This window comes from Tamandua tetradactyla, chromosome 9 (genome assembly GCF_023851605.1).
Source record: "Tamandua tetradactyla isolate mTamTet1 chromosome 9, mTamTet1.pri, whole genome shotgun sequence".
Classification (NCBI taxonomy): Eukaryota; Metazoa; Chordata; class Mammalia; order Pilosa; family Myrmecophagidae; genus Tamandua; species Tamandua tetradactyla.
The window spans coordinates 101,641,080-101,662,547 of record NC_135335.1 but is presented as its reverse complement, the minus strand read 5'-3'; the positions used below and the strand labels follow the sequence as shown (position 1 = coordinate 101,662,547).

General features: G+C 36.9%; 1 protein-coding gene across 2 annotated transcripts in view; it reads right to left on the bottom strand.

Moving 5' to 3' along the window:
- Positions 1-21,468, bottom strand: part of MTREX (Mtr4 exosome RNA helicase) — a 164,428-nt gene that overhangs the window by 138,839 nt on the left and 4,121 nt on the right. For both annotated transcript variants that reach the window (XM_077117151.1, XM_077117152.1), the window contains exons 3-4: positions 3,952-4,089; positions 1,746-1,812 (exon numbers count right to left, since the gene is read on the bottom strand). In XM_077117151.1, the coding sequence (XP_076973266.1) occupies positions 1,746-1,812; positions 3,952-4,089 (205 nt within the window). The remainder of the gene's footprint in view (positions 1-1,745; positions 1,813-3,951; positions 4,090-21,468) is intronic.

Genomic DNA, 21,468 nt, shown 5'->3' with positions numbered 1-21,468 from the left:
ATGGTTGAGTCATATAGAGAAGATAGGATTTAAGAAATGAATACGATTGCTGAATCATTAAAGTGATATCTCTTTTAGTATCCAAAATCTTAGAGCAGCTAGAAGTAAAAAACCTAAAATTGTGGAACTGTAATCCATGTCAAACTCTGAAATCTGTTCTACATCTAACTGTTGTGCTATGCTTTGAAATTTATTGTTTTGTACAGACGTCATTTTTCACAAAAAAGAAAAAAAGTCTATTGTGATGACCAGCAAATATTTATTCCTTCTAGTCTCCTATATTCTGGAGCAGTTAAAAGGAAAAATCTGAGATGTATAGTAGCCCAAGCCAAACTCTGGGATCTGTCCTATAACTACTTGTTGAAAACCATTGCTTTTATGTCTTTGTTTTGTATATATATTATACTATACAATAAAAAAAGTTGAAAAAAAAAAAAAGAAGAAAAATAACACAGCGGCCGTAAGTAGCCTAAAACAAAAGAGAAGCTTTGCTTTTCCATGTTTATAAACTGATAGAAAAGGGCAAACAGAATAAAATGAGACTGTAGAAATAGAAAAGGGAAATGGAATAATCAAAGTGTCTGTCGAGGTAGGAGCAAAAGCACTGGCAGAGCAATCCTTCTTAGCTTGGTAGGCAAAGTATCATTTCCTTTGATACACAGGACTAGTGCAGACAGGCTTGTGAAAGAGATTATAATCAGAGGAAACTCCAACTCAATTTCTTCAGTCCTCTACATGAAGAAAAAAGTAAAGTTAATTGCTAAGAAAGTGAAAGGAGGTGACAATGGAGGACTAGAAGGGAAAGAGAATAAGAGCTTCTGATCTCTTGGGAGTAGGGCTTGTTTCTTTTATTGCTTGGTTTTGTCTTTTGGAACCTCAGAGCATCAAACAGGATACAATATAAGTATTCAGCAAATAAATAAAAATGATTAATTTTGCAAACCTAAATGCTATTTCTAAAGGAAGGAACATAAGGGATTTTAAAAGACAAGGTCCTAAAGCTATATCAAGAGCCATTTTTGTTCATTTGGAATTTCTTTGCTTATTCAACAGAGACTTTTTATAAGACTCTCCAACTACCTGAAACTAGAACTTGTAAGGGTCTATCATAATGATAAAAGGCTTAATAGAAGGAAACAGTGTCAAAGTTCCCTGTCCTAAGTTTATAAACATTCACAGCTAAATGGCTACTATATACATTATCAGTGAGCACTTTCACAAAGAAAATGCAATTTGCAGGAGCAAGACATGAAACAGAACAAGATGGGAAAAGGAAACTTCTGCTACTTGACCTTAGGAGTACAGGAATGAACAAGCATAACACCTACTTTGTGCTGCATACTTTACCTAATTTTTCATATAATCTTTACAACCAACTTATTAAGTAGATCCCATTATCCCAAATTAAAATACACTGTTCAAAGAGGTGAAAGAAATTATCCAGGACTGTAGTTAATAAAAGTGGTGGGCAAGGAGGTGATCTCAGTCTCAGGTGTGATTATAAAGACCTAGCAACTTAACCAGACTATGTGCATGCAACCGAAAATGTTTAATATTTTAGAGATCCTCAAGGCTAAATTTTTGGTTGACTGTTACACTAACCACTTCAAAGAAAAATCTTTGTATTTTTGTATTTTAATATATTAAAAATCTTTGTATTTTTAATATATTTATAATATACTAAACTAATACTAAATAATATTAAATATTTATAATACCAACTAGTGTATGCTGTTTGTGCTTACCTCATGTGTACACCCTTCAACAGTTTCAACTGCTTGTACCTTGACTCTAGGCATCAGGTCTGCCAAACTTAAAAAGAAAAAAATTTTAAGTTACACAAAAATAAATTATTTTTCTATAATTAGGTAAATCTCCCAAATGCATTGTTAAGAAAAATGACACTGCTTGATTATAATTACTCCAAACTGGAAGAACTTTCACTGTTAAGAATATTTGAAAAAATTTCACATTATATATTTTACGTGTTAAGAATTCAAAATAGGGTGGGCCACGGTGGCTCAGCAGGCGGGAATGCTTGCCTGCCATGCCAGAGGACCCGGGTTTGATTCCCGGTGCCTGCCCATGCAAAAAAAAAAAAAGAATTCAAAATAGCTAATATCCTTGATAACAAATACAGATGAAATAGACTGCTAGATGGATTATTAAAACAATTATATCAGGTTAGAGCCAATAACTATACTGAATAAAAAACAACTCTACAAAGCACTGTCACTACATCAAAACACAAAGGTGATTATAAAAACTAATACATGACAGAAAGTATAAAATAAACAAGCCTACTTTTGTAGTACTGTGTCTAATTCTTATATGTTTTTCTAAATTATATTCAGCTAAATTTTCTGTTTAGACCACGAAAGGACAGATTATAGATAAACTAAAGAAATGTACTATATTATTCTCTTATTTTAATATACTTCTAATTTTCACAAATATCATATTTTGGATAAAACCTGAGAATCACTACAATAAAAAGCACTGACTTTAAATATCAATATTATTTGTAACCTATTCTACTGGTTTGGGCACACAGTGCATTTTAAATATTCCAATGGCACATCTACCACCATTTAAGTAGCCAATTTTGCTAGCTACAGCAGCTAATCAGTTAAAAAAAATTTCTAAGAACAGTAAATTTCTTCATGGTAGTGCCAAGATAACATAGGAGACACAAGAAAGGAGAAACAAAGCCACCATCAGAAAATAGGTCAACATAAGAAATGAAACTAAGTTATAGAAAGTTCCATCTTTCAAAATCAGAGAAATACCAGCTAATTTGTCCACATATATCCATGGGCCACTCTACTGCTACAGAGGTCTTGAGGCTCACAGCCATTCCATTTGCTGCTGCATGGGACACTGATACTTTAATTCCTCCCCATGTTCCTTTTCACTGATTCCTTCAAATGGATCAATTTTATTCTTTCCTTTTATTCCACTCTTCTCCGGGGATTGTCTTCTTATGGTATTTCACAAATAAAAGAAACATGTCTTTTTCTTCTTTAAATAAAAAAATCAGGCTTCAAGATCCTTTCTCTAAATATACTCCAAAGTATTTAAAGACAAGTCTGATGACTCCCAGGGATACAAACCTCCCTGTCAACGTGTGACAGAAATCCTAGTAAGAGCTGTGACTCAGCATCAAGGGATTGAGAAAACCTTCTCATCCAAAAGGGGGAAGAGAGAAATGAGACAGAATAAAGTGTCAGCAGCTGAGAGATTTCAAACCGAGTTAAGAGACTATCCTAGAGGTTATTCTTATGCATTATACAGATATCCCCTTTTTAGTTTATGGTATATTAGAGTGGCTAGAAGGAAGTACTTGAAAATGTAGAAGTGCATTCCAGTAACCATGTTTCTTGAAGATGATTGTATGATATAGTTTTTGCAATGTGACTGTGTGACTGCGAAAACCTTGTGTCTGATGCTCTTTTGTATCTATGGTATGGACAGATGGGTAAAAAATATGAGCAAGAAATATACAAAATAGGGGGAACAAAGGTTAAAATAAATTGAGTTGACTGAAGTACTAGTGGGCAGTGAGAAGGAGGGGTATGGGGCATGGGATGTATGAGATTTTTCTTTTCTCTTCTTTATTTCTTCTGCTGGAGAGATGCAAACGTTAAAAAAAATGATCATGGTGATGAATACACAACTTATGTGATGATATTATGAGCCACTGATTGTAACCATGTGAAGAATGTTTGTACGTTTGTTGTTTATAATAAAAAATATATATATATGAGTCTGTTCTAGTCTCTCAATGCCCCCAAATTTACATAAATGTCCTATATCTATGTGTATAAGAGTACATAAAGAATATTTATCTTCATTTCACTAAGCAAAAACTTTCATAAAACATAAACATAAGCAATTTTCAAAACTTCCCAAATTAAGGGCTCCCAACATTTATGACAATGGAAATACTACCTTAAGTCTTCAGTTACTGACTCTTCTACCCTGGGCTTCTTTCCAAAAATGGATTCATCTGTGCCTTCAAAATCTCCATCTCTCTTGTTTTTTCCACTATTAGTTGAATCCAATTGAAATTTACTATCAATACGTTTCCTGAAAAATAAACATCTAAAAATTAATTCTACAGTTTATGTTCTAACTTTAGGGATGACACAATAAAATAAACACCATTAGCAGAAAGAGTCATTTAAACAGATGAGTGCTACAAATAAAAACTGGCTGCAGCCCAAAATGCTCTAACGTAACCAGGAAAACTGAATACTACTCCTTCTGGATCTCATAATTTTTTGGAACTTTGGTTTAAAATATTTCAAACCCCACATTAATATAACCATTAATGTAAATTTCTTAAAATTTGAAAATCAAACCACCATTAGATATTTACATGAGCACCTTCAGTAAGGATTTAATGCTTACTCTGATGGCATAATATTACTATTTGAGAGGAAGTTTATTTTTATGGCTGGCTGAAAGTAGTGACAATAAATGGTACTTGGTAAACTGCATATCCAATAAGGTAGTCTACCCTCATCTTACACACACAAAAATGCCACCTGCCCAAATCCATAAGGATTTTAGACCTAATCACCAAAGGTAAAAACAACAATGCCTCCAGAAGATAAAGCAGGAAAATTATCCTTATGGTTTCATAAGCAAGACATGAAAATTACTAACCAAAAAGCAGAAGTTTAATAAGCTGAACTGCATTAAAATTAACAATTTCTGTTAATCAAAAGGTTCCATTAATAGAGAAAGAGGCAAGACAAATAGCTTGAGGAGATAAATGAAACATATATAATGACCAAGGCTTACATCTAAAATACTGGAGGGCAGGACTACTAATTAATTAAAAAAATTTTTTTTAAATGAACAAATAGAGAAGGGATAAGAGGGCGACTGAGGTAGCAATTTGAGAGTACAGCTGACCTGGGAGAACCTTCTGCACCACATGTGGCAGCCCTGAGTGCAGAGGCCGAGGAACTGAGAGGCAGAGGGCTGGAGCCTGAAGCGGAGGCACAGAGCAGCGGAGCCCATGGGAGAGCACAGACAGGTATACGGGACTAGGAGGTAAGCCAGGCCGCATTCCTTGGGCGCACTACCCTCACGGGGCAGCCCCATGACCAGTGACTCACCCCATACCCCATGCACCTGAACCACCTCACCCACTCCCACTCCACGTGCCCCACCCCACCAGTCCCCAGTGCATGTACCTGCCCCCCATCCCCACCCAGAGTGCAGCACAACCCAACTCTCCTACACCCCTCCCAAGCACTACCCCCCCTCCCTGTTCCCTGCAGAGTGTTACCACTGCATAAATGTCACAGGCACTAACCTCCATACCTAGGATACCTCCCATCCCTCCCCCACTCCCCTGCCTATTGTGTGGCACAGTCTCACCCCACCCTCCCTGAGCTCAGCACATCCGTTTATAGCACTCCCAGGCCCATGCATGCACATGGACCCCCAATCATGTCATTCAGCTCTGGAAACTACATGTTACAGCAGTCCTAGAACCATGCGTGCACACAGCCCTCAGCCTCACTTCCCAGCTCTAAGAGCCGACCTGCACAGCTGGGTCACATATGCCTCCAGTCCATGAAGGAATAATACCAACCTGCTGCCACAGCTCTATGCATGCGCACAAAAGGCCCCATGCCATAGACCAGTGCACACCAGGGTTATGTCCCCCAGACCAGTGCATCTGCACAGCTATATCCTCCCGGGCCACTGGGCACACATGTTCACAAGCACCACTGTAACACCCCCAATCTAGGCCCATTACCTGTCCTGAAACAAATCACCATACTGAGTGCTCCACCCCTTGCCCTGCTCCCTGCTATACAACCATCCCACAAACACAAGGCCTTAGACTACTAAAAGAAATCAACTCCCAAAGTAAATAATCAAGATATCTACCAGCGATGAAAACAGAGAAGATCACTAAGCATATCACAATGCAGACAGATATGGCCCTGCCTAAAGACCAAATTAAAACAGCTGAGGAAATACAGACACTGGAACTAATCAAAGATGTTCATACAACTCTACTTAATAAAATAAATGGGTAGGTAGCAAAGGAGATCATGAAAACAGTAGAAAAGCACAAAGAGGAATTTGAAAGTATAAAGAGAAAAACAGCGGAAAACACAGAGATTAAAGACTCTGTTGACCAAATAAAAAACATACTAGATGCACACAACATCAGATCTGAAGAGACAGAAGAAAGAACAAGTGATATAGAGGACAGGATAATTGATTTCAAAGACTCAAAACAGCAAATGGCAAAAAAGATGGAAAAAAATGAATGGGAAGTCAGAGAAATCATAGACAAAACGAAGCGCACAAATATGAGAATCATGGTGCCCCAGAAGGAGAAGAGAGGAGTATAGGGCTAGGAAGAGTAGTTGAGGATATCATGGTGGAAAACTTCCCAACCCTCATAAAGGACATAAATATACAAGTCAAAGAAACCCAAAGAACTTCAAACAGAATAAATCCAAACGGGACTTGCCCAAGGCACATACTGATAATCAGTCTATCAAAAGAGAAGCAGAAAATCCTGAAAGAGGCAAGAGAGAAACAATCTACTACATAAATGGAAATTAAATAAGACAGAATTCTGACTACTCAACTAGTACCCTGGAGGCGAGAAGGCAGTGGTATGATATATTCAAGATCCTGAAAGAGACAGACTTCCAGCCAAGAATTCTGTACCCAGCTAAACTGTCCTTTAAAACTGAGGGAGTGGGGTGGGCCATGGTGGCTCAGTGGCAGAGTTCTTGCCTGCCATGCTGAAGACCTGGGTTCGATTCCTGGTGCCTGCCATGCCAAAAAACAAATAAACAAGAAAAAAAACGTGCATACCAAACTAAACTTGACGGGGAGATTAAAGCTTTCACAGACAAAGTAGTCTTGAAAGATTTTGTCAACAAGAGATCGGCCCTACAAGAAATACTAATAGGAGTTCTGCCAGCTGAAAAAAAAAGACAGGAGAGGGAAGTCTGGAGGAGGGCACAGAATTGAAGAGTACGACTAAGGGTAATTTAAAGAAGACAATGAGAAAGAGGGAAAAGAATATATAGATCTGACAAATAAAATTAAAAAGATAAGATGGTGGAATCAAGAAACACCTTTTCAGTAATAACTTTGAATGTTAAAGGACTAAATTTATCAATTAAAAGATACAGATTGGCAGAATGGATTAAGAAACAATCCAGCTATATGCTGCTTACAAGAGACTCATCTTAGACACAAGGATACAAATAGACTGAAAGTGAAAGGCTAGAAAAAGATTTTCCACACAAGCTGTAACCAAAAGAAAGCAAGAGTAGCTACACTAATATCCGACAAAATAGACTTTACATGTAATGATATCATAAGAGACAAAGAGGACACTACTTAAAGGCTCAATTCACCAAGAAGATATAACAATGATAAATGTTAATGCTCCCAATCAAGGAGCTCCAAAGAACATGAAACAGACATTGGCAAAACTGAAGGGAACAATAGATGTTTCAATAATAACAGTAGGAGACTTCAACACACCACTCTCCTCTATAGATAGAACAACCAGTCAGAAGATCAATAAGGAAATAGAGAAGTTAAATAACTCAATAAATGAATTAGACCTAATAGAAATACATAGGTCATTATACTCCAAAGCACTAGGTTATACATTCTTCTCCACTGCTAGTGTAATATTCTCCAGGATAGATCATATGTTGGGGCACAAAACAGTTCTTTATAAATTTTAAAATACTGAAATTATTCAAAGCCTTTCTCTGATCACAATGGGATGAAGTTGGATCTCAATAATCACCAAAGAACGAGAACATTCACAAATATATGGAGATTAAATAACACATTGTTAAACAATCAGTGGGTCCAAGATGAAATTCCTGGAGAAATCAGCAGCCATCAGGTGATGAATGAAAATGAGACAACTTATCAGAACTTAAGGGATTCGGCAAAGGTTGTGCTGAGAAGGAAATTTATTGACTTAAATGTCTATATTAAAAAACAAGAAAGAGCAAAAATCGAGACCTTGACAGCAAACCTGGAGGAACTTGAGAAAGAACAGTAAACTACCTCCAAAGCAAATAGAAGAGAAATAACAAAGATCAAAGCAGAGATAAATGAATGGGAGAAAAGAAGAGTAGAAAGAATCAATAAAACCAAAAGTTGGTTGTTTGAGAAGATCAATAAAATTGACAGGCCACTAACAAGACTGACAAAGAAAAAAAGAGAGAGGATGCAAATAAATAAAATAAAAAATGAGAAGGGGTGCATTACCAGAGACCCTAAAGAAATAAAAGAAGTCATAAGAGGATACTATCAACGACTATACGCCAACAAACTAGACAACTTAGATGAAATGGACAAATTCCTAGAGATGCACAAACAAGCTACACTGGCTCAGGAAGAAATAGAAGATCTCAACAAACCAATCACAAGTAAAGAGATTCAATCAGTCACCAAAAATCTTCCAACAAAGAAAAGCCCAGGACCAGATGGCTTCACAGGGGAATTTTATCAAACATTCCAGAAAGAACTAAACAATTCTGTTCAAATTTTTCAAAAAAATTGAGGAAAAAGGAATTCTAACTAATTCATTTTATGAAGCTAATATCATTTTAATATCAAAACCAGGTAAAGATGCTATAAGAAAGGAAAACTACATACCAATCTCCCTAATGAACATAGATGCAAAAATTCTCAATAAAATATTAGCAAATTGAATCCAACATCACATTAAAAGAATAATACACCATGACAAAGTGGAATATATACCAGGAATGCAAGTATAGCTCAACACAAGAAAATCAATTAATGTAATACAGCACATTAAGAAATCAAAAGGGAAAGGTCACATGATCATCTTGATTGATGCTGAAAAAGGATTTGACAAAATTCAGCATCCTTTTCTGATAAAAACGTTCCAAAAGATAGGAATCATAGGTAACTACCTCAATACGGTAAAAGGAATATATGAAAAACCGACAACTAGTATCATATTCAATGGAGAGAGCTTAAAAGCCTTTCCCTAAGATCAGGTACAAGACACGGATGCCCACTGTCACCACTAGTATTCAACACTGTGCTAGAAGTCCTAGCTAGAGCAATAAGGCAGGACAAAGAAATAAAAGGCATCCAACTTGAAAAGGAAGAAGTAAAACTCTCATTATCTGCAGATGATATGATACAATACTTGGAAGATTCAGAGAAATCTAAAGCAAAGTTACTTGAGGTAATAAATTCAGCAAGGTGGCAGGATATAAAATTAATGTGCACAAATCAGTAACATTCCTATACACAAGCAATTAGCTAGCTGAGGAGTCAGTTAAGGAAAAAATCCCATTCAAAATAGCAACTAAAAGAATCAAGTACTTAGGAATGAGCTTAACTAGGGACATAAAGGACTACATAACATTGGTAAAAGAAATCAAAGATCTAAATAGGTGGAAAGCCATACCCTGCTCAGGGACAGGAAGGTTAAATATAGTTAAGATGTCAATTCTACCCAAAATGATCTACAGATTCAAGGGAGTACCAATCAAAATTCCAATAACCTACATTGAAGACTTGGAAAAGCTACTTACCAAGTTCATCTGGAAGGGAAAGAAACCCCAAATAGCTAAAAAAACATCCTCAGAAAGAAGAATGAAGTGGGAGGATTAACATTTCTGGACTTTAAAACTTATTATAAAGTCACAGTGGTCAAAACAGCACGGTATTGGCAAAGATAGAAGTACTGACCAATGGAATTGAATCGAGAGTGCAGAAACAGACTCAAATTTATGGTCAACTGATTTTCGACAAGGCTCCCAACTCTACCAAATAGGGACAAAATAGTGTTGTCAACAAATGGGCATGGGAGAACTGGATATCAATGGCCAAAAGAATGAAAGAGAACCCTTACCTTAACCTTCTGTACAAAAATGGATTCCAAGTAGATCAAACACCTAAATATAAGTACTAGGACCATAAAGCTCCTAAAAGAAAATGCAGGAAAACATCTTCAAGACCTAGTAATAGATGGTAGCTTCCTAAATATACCTAAAGCACAAAAAACAAAAGAAAAAACAGATAAATGGGAACTCCTCAAAATCAAATGCTTTGGGGTCTCAAAAGACTGTCAAAAAGGTGAAGAGGTAGCCAATTCAATGGGAGAAAATATTTGGAAATCACACATCAGATAAAAGTTTGATATCCTGTATACATAAAAAAAATACAACTCAACAACAAAAGAATAAATAACCCAATTATAAAATGAGCTAAAGATATGAATAGGCATTTTTCTGAAGAGTAAATACAGATGGCTCAAAAGCCAATGAAGAGATGTTCATTTTCACTGGCTATAAGGGAAATTTAGATCAAGACTACAATGAGATACCACCTCACACTTATAAGAATGGCTGCTATTAAACAACAGGAAATGACAAATGTTGAAGAGGATGTGAAGAAATTGGGACACTATGCACTGCTGGTGGGAATGTATAATGGTGCAGCCGCAAGAGGAGAGTTTGGCAGTTTCTTAGGAAACTAAATATTGAGTTACCCTACTTGGATATACCAGAAGAGCTGAAAGCAGTGACACAGACATTTGTATACCGATGTTCATAGCAGCATTATTCACAACTGCCAAAAGAAGGGAACAATTCAAACACTCACCAACAGATGAATGGATTAACAAAATCTGGTATATACATACAATGGAATATTATACAGCAGTAAGATGAAGTGTCATCCTGAAGCACATGACATGAGAGATGAACCTTGAGGACACAAGGTTGAGTGAAATAAGCCAGATACAAAAGAAAGATACTGTATGACTCCACTTTTATGACCATGGTAAAGGGAAAATTGGAGGCATATAACAGAATATGGGAGACTTAGAGATACACAGAAGCTAGAGATATACGAATAGTTAACTAATTAGGCTGAACATGAATGTAAGGGGATAGAAGTAAAGCCAGTTCTCTAGGGGATCTATAATTCTATATTGAAGATGAACATGATTGAAAGAGGCTGTCTACCAGACCTATGTGTTCCATTGATTAACACTACAACTATAAACAAGCTCTTGCAAGAACTACTTCAAAGGTATGATTCGTGTACAAAGAGTGTTTAAGTCCAGGGTACAGGGGGAAAACTGCTATTGCATGCTATGGGCTATGTTTAACAGGAAAACATCATCAGTACAACAGTAATAGCAGGGGTATAACATGGGGGGAGGGACAAGAGTTAAGGTGAGGTTTAGATTTCCTATTTGGTGAGGGTGTGTTTATTGATTACCTTTCTCTTGGGAACAATGAAATTACCTAAAACTGAGACTGTTGATGGACTATGGACATTATACCTGACACCTAATGAATGCAGGTGGCTGAAGGACGCACCAACTGAATGAGAAGTAGATTGGCGAACGACTGTGGAACGATTGTGTATACATATGATCAAATATTGTACTGCTACAAAAAGGAACGAAGTCATGAGACATGCAACAACGTGAATGAACCTGTGGAACATCTGGAAATGACAGAACCAGTATTCTATGGTCTCTTTTAGAAAATGCTTACAAGAAAACAGGGGCCTAGACTGTAAACTCTTACAGCAGACACACTGAGTGCAGAGTGGTAATTATTGCTTCTGGATTTTGAGAGGATGTTTATATATCTATACCCTGGTATTCAGAGATAAGAACAAAGCCAAACAGGTCAGGATTAAGGTAATTCAGAGCACAAGGGTAAGGAAGACAATGTCTACATTTTAGAACCGCACCTATTCTTTGAGACCAAAAGAAGAAAGGATTATTTTGTCTGTAACCTAAATTTTTTAAGCACATAATCTAATGCAATCTGTCTGGATAGTTCATTTGAACAACTGAAATACAAGGAGCCCAGAATAAGAATGATGGCCTTTAATCCTGTATAGCTTAATGTAATGCCTGGATACATCCTAGAATATATTAAGCAGATAATTAGAAAGTATTGGCAAAGTTCCTTGAGGGATGGAAGAGAAAATATGGAACTATTAAACTTTACCATCAGGAAATCCCCTGATACTGTGTCAAACATTAAGGCCACCCAAATCAATAGGCCAAGCCCTTGATCTTGAGGCTTACTCTTACAAAGCTTACGTAGTTTGCAGAGAAACGAAGCCTACCTATAGGTATGACCAAAGACCTCTTTTGTGGCTCAGATGTGATCTCACTCTCTCTAAGTCCAATTCTGTGAGTGAAATCATTGCCCTCCCCCCTATGTGGGACATGACATCCAGGGGTGAAAGTCTCCCTGGTGGTGTAAGAGATGACTCCCAAGGGATGAGTCCAGCTCTGGCACCGTGGGATCAACAATGCCATCTTGATCAAAAGGCGGAAAAGTGTAACTAATAAAGAATCAGTGGCTGAGAGAGTTCAAATAGAGTGGAGAGGCTACTCTAGAGGTCACTCTCAGGCAAGGTTCAGTTAGACACCGCAACCTACAATAGCTTGCCAAACCCCAACTAAAACCATTCCAGCCAATTCTAAAAAACACCTAGGGCAATACATAAGATTCTACAAAGGTTCTATGCACTAGGGTAAGTTTCCAGATGGGTCACTGGACCAATCTGGAGGGCCCAACTTCTCCAGAACATCAGCAATTTCTAACTCCCTACCCCATATTAGTGATAGACCCTTCCAAAATGAAAAAGTTAGAATGGCCATAACTCAAACACCCCTCAAGAGAGGGATAGAAAAATCAAAGGTAATGGTGGAGTTATACAGAGAAGGTAAGGTTTAACAAATATGATTGCTGAATCATTAAACTGGTATTTCTTTAGTCTCCAGTAGCTAGAGCAACTAGAAGTAAAAACCTAAAATCGTAGAATTGTAACCCATACCAAACTCTGAAATCTGTTCTACAACTACCTGTTGTGCTGTACTTTCAAATGTATTGCTTTTTTGTATATACGTAATTTTCCAAAAAAAAAAAAAAAGTCAAATGTGATGACAAAAAATATTTATCCCTTTTAGCCTCCTATATTCTGGAGCAGCTAGAAGGAAAAATCTGGAATGATGGTATGCTAATGGGATCTGTCCTGTAACTACTTGTTGAAAAGTGCTTTGAAAACTTGCTTTTTTCTTTCTTTGCTTTGTATATATTTTATATTATACAATTTAAAAAAAGCAAAAAAAAAAAAAAAGAGAGAGAGGGAAGTGAATATACAGATTTGAAAACTAAAAACTAAAGGGTAAGATGGTATATTAAATAACTGCTTTTACAGTAACAACTTTGAAATGTAAGTGCACTAAACTCACCAATTAAAAGATACAGATTTTTGGAACGATTGCAGGGAAGTACCTGAAACTGTTGAGCTGTGTTCCAGTAGCCTTGATTCTTGAAGACCACTGTATAAAGATACAGTTTTTACAATGTAACTATGTGATTGTGAAAATCTTGTGTATAATGCTTCTTTTGTTCAGGGCATGGACAGATCAGTTTAAAAAAAAATGGATAAATAAACAATAGAGGAGAGAGAGGGTAAAATAAATTCCTTAGATGGAAATACTAGTGGTCAATTAGAGGGTATGGTAAGGTGTAGAAGTGTATGAGTTTTTCATTTTATTTCTTTTTCTGGAGTGATGCAAATGTCCTAAAAAATTATCATGGTGATAAACACACAACTGTGATGATATTGTGAGCCACTGATTACACCATGTATGGAATATATGCATGTTAAGACTTCTCAATAAAAATATTTTTTAAAAAGATACAGACTGACAACATATTAAAAAATTTAATCTGTCTATATGCTGTTTATAAGAGAGGCATTTTAGACCCAAGGACACAAATCATTTGAAAGTGAAAGAATAGAACAAGATGTTCTATGCAAACTGTAACCAAAAGAAAGCACTGGTTATACTAAAATCAGACAATACAGACTTTAAATGTAAAGACATCCTAACAGACAATGAAGAACACTACACATTAAAGAAAGGGACGATTCTCCAAGAGGAAATAACAATCATAAATCTTTATGCTCCCAATCAAGGAGCTCCAAAGTACTCATGAGGCAAACACTGGCAAAACTGAAGGGAGCTACAGACGTTTCAATAATAATAGTGGGAGACTTCAATAAATCACTCTCTACTATAGACAGAACAACCTGTCAGAGGATCAGTAAGGACATACAGAACCTAAACTATGTGATAAATGCATTAGACCTAATAGACATATATATATAGATCATTACACCCCAAAACACCAGGATATTAGTATTCATGGAACATTCTCCAGGATAGATCATATGCTACGACACAAAATGAGTCTTTATAAATTTGATAAGACTGAAATTATCCAAAGCACTTTCTCTGACCACGACAGAATGAAGCTGGGAATTAAAAGCCACCAAGAACTAGAGATTTCACAAATATATGGAGATTAAACAACATACTCTTAAATAGTCAGTGGGTCAAAGAAGAAATTGCTAGGAAAATCGGTAAATATCTGGAGACAAATGATAATGAGAATACAACATATCAGAACTTACGGGATGTGGCAAAGGCCATGGTGAGAGGGAAATTTATTGGCCAAAATGCCTATATCAAAAAACAAGAACGAACAAAAACTGAGGACTTACCTGCTTACCTCGAGAATTTAGAGACAGAACAGGAAACTAATTCCAGTAACAGCAAATAAAAGAAGAGAAATAATAAAGATGAGAGCAGAAATAAACAAACTGGAAAACAATAAAACAGAATCAGAAAAAACAAAAGTTGGTTGATAAAATTAGTAAAATTAATGGACCCCTAGTAGACTAAAAAAGAAAAAAAAAGAGAAAAGCAAATAAAATAAGAAATGAGACAGGGGTCATTACCTGGATGCTGAAAAAATTTAAAAAATAATAAGACAATACTATAAATATACCAACAAACTACAGAAGATAGACAGAATGGACAAACTTCTGGAAACACATGAACAACCTATAATGTCTTGAGAAGAAATACACGACCTCAACAAACCAATTACAAATAAAGAGTTTAATCAGGAGAACTTCCTGGAAGATGGCGGCTTAGCAAGACGCGCGGATCTTAGTTTCTTCTCCAGGACAGCTACTAGGGGAGTAGAAACGATACAGAAAGCGCCCAAAGCCACAACAGAGATAAAAAAGACATCGTACCCCATCCTGGAACGGCTGGCTGGCTGAGAGAAGCAGCTCGGGTGAGATCGCCGAGGCGCGCAGGCCTCACCGGGCGGGGTGGCAAGCGGCCGGAGTCACTCCCTTCCCCCTTCCCGGGCCGGCTGGGAGAATTGGAGAGGCGGTCCCCTGAAACCAAGGCGGCTGGCGCCCACACCACGCGCAGCCCCCCGGACCAACTGAGAGAATTGGATCGGAAACCCCCAGGCTGCGGAGAACGGTGACGGGTGGGGGAGGCCCCTTCCAAACCCGTGACTCCCGGGGAACGTGCACTCTCTCGGGCGGGCCGCTGCCGCTGGTGCCCTCCCGCCACGCTTGTAGCCCAGGGCCGACAAGGAAATTCGGACGGGCTCTTTCCCGGGCTGCGGCGACCAGCAACCCTCCCTGCATTCGGACCCCGGGCCGGCTCAAGCCGCTTCGGCTAGCGAACCCCCCGGACTGCGAGAGTTTTCCAAAGTTTAAGGACCCACAGCACCTTTTACTGGTGGGACCCACAGACAAACGTGTGCCACGAGCGCCACCTACTGGGCAGGATAAGAAAAAGAGAACCCAGAGATTTCACAGAAAAATCTTCCAAACTTTTGGATCCAATACCCAGGGAAATCTGTCTAAATGCGCAGACGCCAACAGAAGATAACGGATCACGCTCAAATAATTGAAAATATGGCCCAGTCAAAGGAACAAACCAATAGTTCAAATGAGATACAGGAGCTGAGACAACTAATGCTAAATATACAAACAGAAATGGAAAACCTCTTCAAAAACGAAATCGATAAATTGAGGGAGGACATGAAGAAGACATGGGCTGAACATAAAGAAGAAACAGAAAAACTGAAAAAGCAAATCACAGAACTTATGGAAGTGAAGGACAAAGTAGAAAAGATAGAAAAAACAATGGATACCTACAATGATAGATTCAAAGAGAAAGAAGATAGAATTAGTGATTTGGAGGATGGAACATCTGAATTCCAAAAAGAAACAGAAACTATCGGGAAAAGAATGGAAAAATTTGAACAGGGTATCAGGGAACTCAAGGACAATATGAACCGCACAAATATACGTGTTGTGGGTGTCCCAGAAGGAGAAGAGAAGGGAAAAGGAGGAGAAAAACTAATGGAAGAAATTTTCACTGAAAATTTCCCAACTCTTATGAAAGACCTAAAATTACAGATCCAAGAAGTGCAGTGTACCCCAAAGAGATTAGACCCAAATAGGTGTTCTCCAAGACACTTACTAGTTAGAATGTCAGAGGTCAAAGAGAAAGAGAGGATCTTGAAAGCAGCAAGAGAAAAACAATCCATCACATACAACGGAAACCCAATAAGACTATGTGTAGATTTCTCAGCAGAAACCATGGAGGCTAGAAGACAGTGGGATGATATATTTAAATTACTAGAAGAGAAAAACTGCCAACCAAGACTCCTATATTCAGCAAAATTGTCCTTCAAAAATGAGGGAGAAATTAAAACATTCTCAGAGAAAAAGTCACTGAGAGAATTTGTGACCAAGAGACCAGCTCTGCAAGAAATACTAAAGGGAGCACTAGAGTCAGAACCAAAAAGACAGATACGAAAAGACAGAAGAGAGAGGTATGGAGAAGAGTGTAGAGAGAAGGAAAATCAGATATGATAGATATAATACAAAAGGCAAAATGGTAGAGGAAAGTATTACCTAAACAATAATAACACTAAATGTTAATGGACTGAATTCCCCAATCAAAAGACAAAAACTGGCAGAATGGATTAAAAAACAGGATTCTTCTATATGCTGTCTACAGGAAACACATCTTAGACCCAAAGATAAACATAGGTTGAAAGTGAAAGGTTGGGAAAAGATATTTCATGCAAATAACAACCAGAAAAGAGCAGGAATAGCTATACTAATATCTAACAAATTAGACTTCAAATGTAAAACAATTAAAAGAAACAAAGAAGGATACTATCTACTAATAAAAGGAACAATTAAACAAGAAGACATAACAATCATAAATATTTACTCACCGAATCAGAATGCCCCAAAATACGTGAGGAATACACTGCAATCACTGAAAAGGGAAATAGACACATCTACCATAATAGCTGGAGAATTCAATTTGCCATTCTCATCAATGGACAGAACATCTAGACAGAGGATCAATAAAGAAACAGAGAATTTGAATATTACAACAAATGAGCTAGACTTAACAGGCATTTATAGGACATTACACCCCACAACAGCAGGATACACCTTTTTCTTAAGTGCTCATGGATCATTCTCAAAAATAGACCATATGCTGGGTCACAAAGCAAGTCTCAACAAATTCAAAAAGATTGAAATCATACACAACACTTTCTTGGATCATAAAGGAATGAAGTTGGAAATCAATAATAGGCAGAGTGCCAGAAAATTCACAAATACGTGGAGGCTCAACAACACACTCTTAAACAACCAGTGGGTCAAGGAAGAAATTACTAGAGACATTAGTAAATATCTCGAAGCAAATGAAAATGAAAACACAACATATCAAAACCTATGGGACGTAGCAAAGGCAGTGCTAAGAGGGAAATTTATTGCCCTAAATGCCTATATCAGAAAAGAAGAAAAGGCAAAAATTCAGGAATTAACTGCCCACTTGGAAGAACTGGAGAAAGAACAGCAAACTAATCCCAAAGCAAGCAAAAGGAAAGAAATAACAAAGATTAGAGCAGAAATAAATGAAATTCAGAACATGAAAACAATAGAGAAAATCAATAAGACCATAAGTTGGTCCTATGAGAAAATCAATAAGATTGATGGGCCCTTAGCAAGACTGACAAAAAGAAGAAGAGAGAGGATGCAAATAAATAAGATCAGAAACGGAAGAGGAAACATAACCACTGACCTCAAAGAAATAAAGGAGGTAATAACAGGATACTATGAACAACTTTACGCTAATAAATACAACAATGTAGATGAAATGGACAAGTTCCTAGAAAGGCATGAACAACCAACTTTGACTCAAGAAGAAATAGATGACCGCAACAAACCAATCACAAGTAAAGAAATTGAACCAGTCATTCAAAAGCTTCCCAAAAAGAAAAGTCCAGGACCAGACGGCTTCACATGTGAATTCTATCAAATATTCCAGAAAGAATTAGTACCAACTCTGCTCAAACTCTTCAAAAATTCAAAGTGGAGGGAAAGCTACCTAATTCATTCTATGAAGCCAACATCACCCTCATACCAAAACCAGGCAAAGATATTACAAAAAAAGAAAACTACAGACCAATCTCTCTAATGAATATAGATGCAAAAATCCTCAACAAAATTCTAGCAAATTGAATCCAGCAACACATTAAAAGAATTATACATCACGACCAAGTAGGATTCATCCCAGGTATGCAAGGATGGTTCAACATAAGAAAATCAATTAATGTAATACACCATATCAACAAATCAAAGCAGAAAAATCACATGATCATCTCAATTGATGCAGAGAAGGCATTTGACAAGATTCAACATCCTTTCCTATTGAAAACACTTCAAAGGATAGGAATACAAGGGAACTTCCTTAAAATGATAGAGGGAATATATGAAAAACCCACAGCTAATATCATCCTCAATGGGGAAAAATTGAAAACTTTCCCCCTAAGATCAGGAACAAGACAAGGATGTCCATTATCACCACTATTATTCAACATCGTGTTGGAGGTTCTAGCCAGAGCAATTAGACAAGAAAAAGATATACAAGGCATCAAAATTGGAAAGGAAGAAGTAAAACTATCACTGTTTGCAGACGATATGATACTATACGTTGAAAACCTGGAAAAATTCACAACAAAACTACTAGAGCTAATAAATTAGTACAGCAAAGTAGCAGGTTACAAGATCAACATTCAAAAATCTGTAGTGTTTCTATACACTAACAATGAACAAGCTGAGGAGGAAATCAAGAAACAAATTCCATTTACAATTGCAACTAAAAGAATAAAATACTTAGGAATAAATTTAATCAAAGAGACAAAAGACCTATACAAAGAAAACTACAAAAAACTGTTAAAAGAAATCACAGAAGACCTAAATAGATGGAAGGGCATACTGTGCTCATGGATTGGAAGACTAAATATAGTTAAGATGTCAATCCTACCTAAATTGATTTACAGATTCAATGCAATACCAATCAAAATCCCAACAACTTATTTTTCAGAAATAGAAAAACCAATAAGCAAATTTATCTGGAAAGGCAGAGTGCCCCGAATTGCTAAAAGTATCTTGAGGAAAAAAAAAAACAAGCTGAAGGTCTCACGCTGCCGGACTTTAAGGCATATTATGAAGCCACAGTGGTCAAAACAGCATGGTACTGGCATAAAGATAGATATATCGACCAATGGAATCTAATAGAGTGCTCAGATATAGACCCTCTCATCTATGGACATTTGATCTTTGATAAGGCAGTCAAGTCAACTCACCTGGGACAGAACAGTCTCTTCAATAAATGGTGCATAGAGAACTGGATATCCATATGCAAAAGAATGAAAGAGGACCCGTATCTCACACCCTATACAAAAGTTAACTCAAAATGGATCAAAGATCTAAACATTAGGTCTAAGACCATAAAACAGTTAAAGGAAAATGTAGGGAGATATCTTACGAAACTTACAATTGGAGGCAGTTTTATGGACCTTAAACCTAAAGCAAGAGCACTGAAGAAAGAAAGAAAGAAATGGGAGCTCCTCAAAATTAAACACTTTTGTGCATCAAAGAACTTCATCAAGAAAGTAGAAAGACAGCCTACACAATGGGAGACAATATTTGGAAACGACATATCAGATAAAGGTCTAGTATCCAGGATATATAAAGAGATTGTTCAACTCAACAATAAAAAGACAGCCAACTCAATTACAAAATGGGAAAAAGACTTGAATAGACACCTCTCAGAAGAGGAAATACAAATGGCCAAAAGGCACATGAAGAGATGCTCAATGTCCCTGGCCATTAGAGAAATGCAAATCAAAACCACAATGAGATATCATCTCACACCCACCAGAATGGCCATTATCAACAAAACAAAAAATGACAAGTGCTGGAGAGGATGCGGAGAAAGAGGCACACTTATCCACTGTTGGTAGGAATGTCAAATGGTGCAACCACTGTGGAAGGCAGTTTGGTGGTTCCTCAAAAAACTGAATATAGAATTGCCATACGACCCAGCAATACCATTGCTAGGTATCTACTCAGAGGACTTAAGGGCAAAGACACAAATGGACATTTGCACACCAATGTTTATAGCAGCATTATTTACAATTGCAAAGAGATGGAAACAGCCAAAATGTCCATCAACAGACGAGTGGCTAAACACACTGGTATATACATACGATGGAATATTATGCAGCTTTAAGACAGGATAAACTTATGAACCATGTAATAACATGGATGGACCTAGAGAACATTATGCTGAGTGAGACTAGCCAAAAACTAAAGGACAAATACTGTATGGTCCCACTGATGTGAACCGACATTAGAGAATAAACTTGGAATATGTCATTGGTAACAGAGACCATCAGGAGTTAGAAACAGGGTAAGACAATGGGTAATTGGAGCTGAAGGGATACAGACTGTGCAACAGGACTAGATACAAAATCTCAAAAATGGACAGCACAATACTACCTAATTGTAATGTAATTATGTTAAAACACTGAATGAAGCTCCATCTGAGCTATAGTTTTTTTGTTTGTTTGTGTGGTTTTTTTATACATATTTTTTGTATTTTTTATTTTTATTTTTTTCTCTATATTATTATTTTATTTCTTTTTCTGTTGTCTTGCTATTTCTTTTTCTAAATCGAGGAAAATGTACTAAGAAATGATGATCATACATCTATGTGATGATATTAAGAATTACTGATTGCATATGTAGAATGGAATGATTTCTAAATGCTGTGTTAGTTAATATTTTTTTAATTAATAATAAAAAAAAAAAGAGTAACCTCAAAAAAAAAAACGGCATGATACTGGCACAAAGACAGAAGTATTGACCAACTGAATAAAATCAAGAGTGTGTAGATGAACCAACAAATCTATGGACGACTGATCTTCAATAAGGCCCCCAAATCCACTGAACTGGGATAGAAAAGTCTTTTCAATAAATGGGCATGGGAGAATTGGATATCAATAGCCAGAAGAACAAAAGCATCACTACCTCATACCCTATACAAAAGTTAATTCAAAATGGATTAAAGACCTAAATGTAGGAGCCAGTACCATAAAACTTCTGGAAGAAAATGCAAGGAAACATCTTCAAGACCTAGTAACAGGACATAGCTTCTTAAACTTTACA